Source organism: Orycteropus afer, unplaced genomic scaffold (assembly GCF_000298275.1).
Source record: "Orycteropus afer afer isolate SDZICR_OR568_19922 unplaced genomic scaffold, OryAfe1.0 scaffold00244, whole genome shotgun sequence".
NCBI lineage: Eukaryota > Metazoa > Chordata > Mammalia > Tubulidentata > Orycteropodidae > Orycteropus > Orycteropus afer.
Window position 1 is genome coordinate 4,577,522 of NW_006921831.1, and position 7,889 is coordinate 4,585,410.

A 7,889-nucleotide genomic window follows, 5' to 3' on the forward strand; every position below is an offset into this window, starting at 1 on the left:
ATATAGTCCAGCTTCTCGGATTATTTGCTCAGTATAGAGATTGAATAAGTGTGGTGAAAGGATACAACCCTGACACACTCCCTTCTTGATTTCAGACTATGAAGTATGCCCTTGTTCTGTTCAAACAACAGCCTCCTGGTCTATGTACAGGTTCCTCATAAGTACAATTAAGTGTTCTCGAATTCCAATTCTTCTTAATGTTATCCATAATTTGTTATGATTCACACAACCGAATGCCTTTGCACTGTCAATGAAACACAAGTAAACATCTTTCTGGTATTCTTTGCTTTGAGCCAAGATCCATCTAACATCAGTAGTGATATATCTTGTTCCATGTCCTCTTCTGAATACAGCCTGCATTTCTGGAAGTTCTCTGTCAATATAGCACCGCAACTGTTTTGGAATTATCTTCAGTAAGATTTTACTTGTGTGCGATATTAATGATACTGTTCAATAATTTCTACATTCTGTGGGATCACCTTTCTTTGGAATGGGTACAAATGTGGATCTCTTCCAGTCAGTTGGCCAGGTAGCTGTCTTCCAAATCTCTTGGCATAGCTTAGTATCTCCAGTGTGACATCTGTTTGCTGAAACATCTCAGTGGGTATTCTTTCAATTCCTGGAGCCTTGATTTTTGCCAATTCCTTCAATTCATCCTCAACTTCTTCTTTAAACCCCATTGGTTCTTGATCATATGCCACCTCCTGAAATGAACCAGGACATCGACCAATTCTTTTGGGTACAGTGAGTCTGTGTATTCCTTCCATCTTCTTTTAATTTTTGCTGCATCATTCAATATTTTGCCCGTAGAATCTTTCAATATTGCAACTTGATTAGATTTTCTTTTCCGTTGTTTCAGCTTGAGAAATGGTGAGCATGTTCTTCCCTTTTGGTTTTCTAACTCCGTGTCTTTGCACATTTCATTATAATAATTGGCTTTGTCTTCTCTAGCTTCCCTTTGAAATCTTCTGTTCAGCCCTTTGATCTTGTCATTTCTTCCATTTGCTTTAGGTACTCTCCGTTCAAGCACAAGTTTCAGAGTCTCTTCTGACATCCATTTTGGCCTTTTCTTCTTTTCCTGTCTTTTTAATGACCTTTTGCTTTCTTCATGGATGATGCTCTTGATGTCATCCCACAATTCCTCTGGTTTTTGGTCATTAGTGTTCAATGCATCAAATCTATTCTTTAGATGGTCTCTAAATTCAGGAGGGGTATAATCAAGGGTCATATTTTGGCTCTCTTGGACTTAATTGTCTTCAAGTTGAACTTACATATGAGCAGTTGATGATCTGTTCCACAATCAGCTCCTGGCCTTGTTTTGCTGAAGATACTGAGCTTCTCCATCACCTCTTCCTACAGATGTAGTCAGTCTGATTCCTGTGTATTCCATCTGGCGAAGTCCATGTATAGAGCCACCCTTCATGTTGTTGAGAAAGGTATTTGCAATGAATAAGTCATTGGTCTTGCAAAATTCTCTCATGCGATCTCCAGCATTATTTGTATCTCCAAGGCCACATTTTCCAGTTGCCAGTGATTCTTCTTTGTTTCCAACTTTTGCATTCCAGTCACCAGTGATAAGCAACACATCTTGATTGCATGTTTGGTCAATTTCAGACTGCAGAAGTTGATAAAAATCTTCAGTTTCGTCATCTTTGGCTTTGGTGGTTGGTGTGTAAATTTGAGTAATAGTAGTATTAACTGGTCTTCCTCGTAGGTGTATGGATATTATCCTATCAGTGACAGCATTGTGCTTCAGGATAGATCTTGAAATATTCTTTGTGATGAATGCCACGCCATTCTGCTTTATTCTTTCATTCCCAGCATAGTAGATCATATGGTTATCTGCTTAAAAATGGCCAAAACTGGTCCATTTCAGCTCACTAGTGCCTAGGATATTGATCTTTATGCATTCCATTTCATTTTTTACAACTTCCAATTTTCCTAGATTCATACTTTGAACATTCCATATTCCAGTTATCAATGAATGTTTGCAGCTGTTGCTTCTCATATGGAGTCATGCCACTTTGGCAAATGGAGGCCCCGAAAGCTATGCTTTATCATTAAGGTCGGCTCTACCTGGCAGGGCATGGTGCTTCTACTCCATCCCACACTCCAGGAAAGTGCCCCCAAAGCAGTGGCTACCAAGCGCATTTGTGCACAGACGAACCTGTGGCCCGAGACCCTGGCCCAGCCCCTCATGTAATGTGTGTATATGTGTGGGAGGGGTGCTGTAAATGATGCTATCAGCCACAAGTTACCCTAGAAAGAGCACTACAAGAATTATCGACTTAATTTTAAAAGGAGGACTGTCTTTAACTTGGTTCTTAAATACCAGTGGAACCAGTTACCTGCTGGGAACCTTCCCAGTCACTGAACAGGTGCTGCTGGTTTTGTAATTTTTCTCCAAGACTTAATATCAGTGTTACCTGCAGGGAGTGCTTGTGTGATGGTAGGGGGGAAACCCAGGCTTTGACACTGAAGCTGCCAGTGTACAGGACACGGTGGCATCCTGAGAAGCAGAGGATGGGGGGAGAGGCAAGGGGCGGAAAAGCCAGGGGACGAGGAGGTGGATCCCATGAGAGCATCTTTGCCTGCAGAGACCTGTGTCTGCTCCAAGGTAAACAGAGACCTCATCCAGCAAAACCCCGGATCCAGCCTGAGGGTAACTGGGAGGCTCCAGTGACAGGGACACCGTGCTCATGACCCTGCTGCAGCTGAGGCATGTGGCAAGTGGGTGCCCTTCCAGGGCTGGCAAGGGCACTGAGGTGGCCAGCCACAGGGTCTTGGGCCTGTGCCACACATGACTTAGAACTTGTGCGGCCAAGTGTCTCCCAGCCCCTGAAGGCATCCTCTATCCCCTAGCTCTCTTTCCGGGAGTTAAGTGTCACCTGGTGCCAACGGGCTCATCAGAGATGAGTGGAAAGCTCAGTGGTCACCTGACCCTGTCCAGACTGAGTGTCAGTGGGGACCGCATGGCAGGGCCTCCTCCTGCGGGGTCAGGGCAGCCCCAGGGACTGAGTACAGCCAGCGCCCAGATGGCATTCCCTTGTGTAGGTGCAGGGTCCCATAGCACCTGCTGCATCCTGTTCTCTGTGACCTGGGGATTCCTGTAAGCCTGCATCCCCACCTGACCTGCCAAGGGTGTTGAGGACACTAACCCATAGTCACTCTGATCTTGGAGTGGCACTGGACTCCAGTGGCGAGGACCACCTGCTGTAGGGCTAGGACAGGCCTGAGGCCTGGCCCTCAGTATACTCCTGGGCCCTGGATGGACCTGAGATGGGCCCAGAGGCCTGCAGACACAGTGGCCAGGGGGAGACCCCGGGGGGGTTCCCTGCCCAGGTCTTAGGCCGCAGGGGTTGCGGTGGTGGGCCCCACAGCAGAGCTTGTGGGGGGCAGGGGTCTCGATTGCCCTGGTTGATGAGGACTCACAAGGAGCTCTGGTGGTGTAGTGCCCAAGGCATTTGACTGCTAACCAGAGTGTTGGTGGTTCAAACCCACCAGCCGCTCCACAGAAGGAAGACTGGGCAGTCTACTTCTGTAAAGACTGACTGCCTTAGAAACCCAAAACGGGTCGTTATGATTCGGTATCAACTCGATGGTGGTGAGTTTGCTTTGGTTTTGGTGTCAGGACTCATAGGCTTCCTGGTGCTGCTGGGTCCGAGCCCAAGCTCGGGCCCAGACCACCTGCATGTTCAGGTCTCCTCACTTTGGAAGGGCTTCCCCCGGGGCTTGGCTTGAAGAAACAGCCCAGTAACTGTTTTCTCCTGTTTCAAATCCCCACTGCCCCTCACCAAAGCGCACTTTTGGTCAGTTGTCAAGAGGGGAGCAAAGAAACAGGATCGCTGCCCATCCAGGGCTCAGTGGGGCCTTCTAGCCCCTGTGGGGGCAAGAGGGTTCTTGCAAGATCCCCTGAGCCCAGGTGGGTAATCCCCTGGGGCAGGGATGTGGGGGAGGGCAGGGTCGGTAGTTCCAGGGTCAGTGGTGTTTTGAGGGGCAGGGGCGATACCCTGGGGTGGGGCATGGTGGACTGCCCCACGGAGCGTGGTCGAGATCCGGGTGGACGGTCTGTGGGGCGTGGTGCAGTGGGGGACAGGCTGGGGCCAGCCAGGCAGCACTCCTGGCCCCCTGCTTGGATTGAGTGAGATCTTTGAAGACATTCTCTGTGGGTTTCCAGGCTCCAAGTCGTGGTCATTTAAAGTGGAGGCAGGCGGCAGAGTGAACTACCCTGCCAGCACTCAGTGCTCACGTTGGTGAACAAGGGAACGTGCTGGCGTTTTGCAGTGGGAAATGCTGGCACACGTTTTGTGGGGAAAGGAGCAGGAATCAGTCAGGAACCGAGAGGCATTAGGGTGCAGCTGTGTTGCCGAGCAGGAGTGCTGGGTTCCTGGCCCGCAGTGGCCTCCAGCCCAGGTCTGACCTGCTTTCCACAGCGCGTGCTCCTGGGGACCAGCCCTCGTCTCTCCTGCTGCCCTCCCCCTGGCCGGCTCGTGTGCCCCCACTCCTGGGGCTGCACAGACAGGGGTGCACGTTTGTAAAGGCCTCTCATGAATCGCGCCCCAGGAACTAATGACAGCATTATTCACTTGCAGCCCCCAGGGTGCTCAGAACTTCCAGTCATGTAATCTAAGGAGAGTACACGAAATGGCTGGTGTCAGGATGGTGGGCAGAGGGTTCAAGACAGTGGCTGGGCATGCAGGACTGGTCATCATGGTACTGATGCCACCTGGTGCCCTGCCAGCCTACCCTGCATGCAGACGAGAGCCCTGTGGTGGGCGGGTGGGATCCACTGGGGCGTCACCAGCCGGAGCATCGCTGACTGTGATGTCGTGGTGCCCCGTGTCCCAGGGCGACTCTGGGGGGACACTGTGTGAGGGTGTGCCACCCACACGGTTAGTGGGGTGCTGGCTCTGTGGGTGGCAGAGCTGTTGGGCAGAGGGTGTGGGCCCATCTGCACATCCAAGTCGCTGACTGCTCTGTCCTTCTCGCAGCAGTCTTGCGTCAACTGTGGCCGGGAGGCCCTGAGCGAGTGCACCGGCTGCCACAAGGTCAACTACTGCTCCACGTTCTGTCAGCGCAAGGTAGTGTCTATGTCCCCGCTCCCCACCCATCTCCCAGAAGCACCACTTCCAAGGGCCTTTCTGCCCCTCCCCTGTGCACATCCCACAACTGTGCCCCATGGTGTGCCAAGCACCCCTGTGTACCGAGCACCCCAATGTGCCGAGTGCCCAGAAGGGACGCCTCTCACTATGTGCCGAGCACCGCCCCCAGCCTGGGCCTGCTCTGAACATCTGCAGCTGCTGGTCCCATCCAGGTCCGTGTACGCTGGGTGACATGGGGAAGGCGCCAGCCGGTTGGGTTCGGAAGACTGAGGAAGGTGCTGCTAGATGAGCCACTGGCAGCTCTCCAGGCGTGACCCTCCCCCTTTAGAGCACTCTCAGGCAGTCGTCATCGTCGTTGTTGTTGTTAGGTGCCATCGAATCATTTCCGACTCACAGCAACACTATGCACAGCAGAACAAAACACTGCCCAGTCTTGAGCCAGCTTCATGATCTTTGCTACATCTGAGCCCACTGTTACAGCCACTGTGTCTATCCATCTCGTTGAGGGCCTTCCCCTTTCTCGTTGACCCTCCACTTTACCAACCATGACATCCTTCTCCAGGGAATACTTTCTTCTGACAACATGACCAAAGTAGGTGAGACGAAGTCTGGCCATTCTCACTCCCAAGGAACATTCCAGCTGCACTTCTTCCAGGACAAATTTGTTAGTTCTTCTGGCAGTCCATGGTACTTTCAGTATTCTTCACCAACACCACAACTCAAAAGCATCAACTTTTCTTTGGTCTTCCTTGTTCATTGTCCAGCTCTTACATGCTTAAGAGGCAATTGAAAATACCATGGCTTGTGTCAGATGCACCTTAGTCTTCAAGGAGACATCTTTGCTCTTCAGCACTTGAAAGAGGTCCTTTGCAGCCGATTTTCCTGGTGTAATACGTCATCTGATGTCTTGACTACTGCTTCCATTTGTGGTGATTGTAGAACCAAGTAATATGAAGTCCTTGACAACTTCAGTTTTTTCTCGATTTATCATGAAGCTGTTTATTAGACCAGTTGTGAGGATTTTTGTTTTCTTTATATTGAATTGTAATCCATACTGCAGACTTTAGACTTTAATTTTCATCAGTACGTGCTTCAAGTCATCCTCACTTTCAGCAAGCAAAGTTGTGTCGTCAGCGTATCACAGGTTGTTAGTGAGTCTTCCTCCAATCCTGATGCCACGTTCTTCTTCATATAGTCCAGCTTCTTGGATTATTTGCTCAGCATAGAGATTGAATAAGTATAGTGAAAGGTTACAACTTACGTGCACTCCGTTCTTGATTTTGAACCATGGAGTATCCCCTTGTTCTGTTCGAACAACAGCCTCCTGATCTATGTACAGGTTCCTCATGAGTACAATTAAGTGTTCTGGAATTCCCATTTTTCTCAATGTTATCCATAATTTGTTATGATCCACACAATCAAATGCTTTTGCATAGTCAATAAAACATAACCTTTCTGGTATTCTTTGCTTTCAGCTAAGATCCATCTGACATCAGCAATGATATCCCTTGTTCCACATCCTCTTCTGAATCCAGCTTACATTTCTGGAAGTTCTCTGTCAGTATACTGCTGCAGCCATTTTTTAATTATCTTCAGTAATATTTTACTTGCATGTGACATTAATGATATTGCTCAATAATTTCTACATTCTTTGGGATCACCTTTCTTTGGAATGGATACAAATATGGGTCCTTCCAGTCAATTGGCCAGGTTGAGTGAGTACCTCCAGCGGGGCATCTGTTTGTTGAAACATCTCAATGGGTATACCATCAATTCCTGGAGCCTTGTTTTTCACCAATTCCTTCAGTGCAGCTTTGACTTCTTCCTTCAGTACCATTGGTTCTTGATCATATACCACCTCCTGAAATGGATGAACATCAACCAATTATTTTTGGTACAGTGACTCTCTGTATTCCTTCCATCTTCTTTTGATGTTTCCCAAATCATTCAATATTTTGCCCATCGAATCTTTCAGTATTGCAACTCGAGGCTTAAATTCTTTCTTCAGTTCTTTCAGCTTAAAAAATGCTGAGCTTGTTCTTCCCTTTTGTTTTTGAACTCCATGTCTTTGCACATTTCATTATAGTAATTGGTTTTGTCTTCTCGAGCTGCTCTTTGAAATCTGTTCAGCTCTTTAATCTTGTCATTTCTTCCATTTACTTTAGTACTCTCCACTCAAGGGCAAGTTTCACAGTCTCTTCTGACATCCATTTTGGTCTTTTCTTCCTTTCCTGTCTTTTTAATGACCTCTTGCTGTCTTCATGGATGATGTTTTTTATGTCATCCCACAATTCTTCTGGTTTTCAGTCATTGGTGTTCAGTGCATCAAATCTGTTCTTTAAATGGTCTTTAAATTCAGGAGGGATTTTATCAAGGTCATATTTTGGCTCTTGTGGACTTGTTTTAATTGTCTTCAACTTCAACTTGAACGTGCATACGAGCAGTTGATCTGTCTCCTGTCTTTGTTTTGGCCAAAGATATTGAACTTCTCAATCGCTTCTTGCCACAGATGTCGTCAATCTGATTCCTATGTGCTCCATCTAGCGAAGTCCACGTGTATAGCCGCTGTTTATGTTGTTAGAAAAAGGTTTTGCAATGAATAAGTCATTGATCTTGCAAAATTCTCTCATGCAATCTCCAGCCTTATTTCTGTCACCAAGGCCATATTTTCCAACTACCAGTAACTCTTCTTTGTTTCCAACTTTTGCATTCCAATCACCAGTGATAATCAACACATCTTGATTGCATGTTTGGTCAATTTCAGAATGCAGAAGTTGGTAGAAATCT

General features: G+C 47.7%; 1 protein-coding gene across 1 annotated transcript in view; it reads left to right on the forward strand.

Annotated features, from left to right (window-relative positions):
• Positions 1-7,889, forward strand: part of DEAF1 (DEAF1 transcription factor) — a gene marked incomplete at its 5' end in the record, with an annotated part of 75,297 nt that overhangs the window by 56,993 nt on the left and 10,415 nt on the right. Inside the window, one exon of the mRNA XM_007949301.2 lies at positions 4,992-5,081. Within this exon, the coding sequence (XP_007947492.2) occupies positions 4,992-5,081 (90 nt within the window). The remainder of the gene's footprint in view (positions 1-4,991; positions 5,082-7,889) is intronic.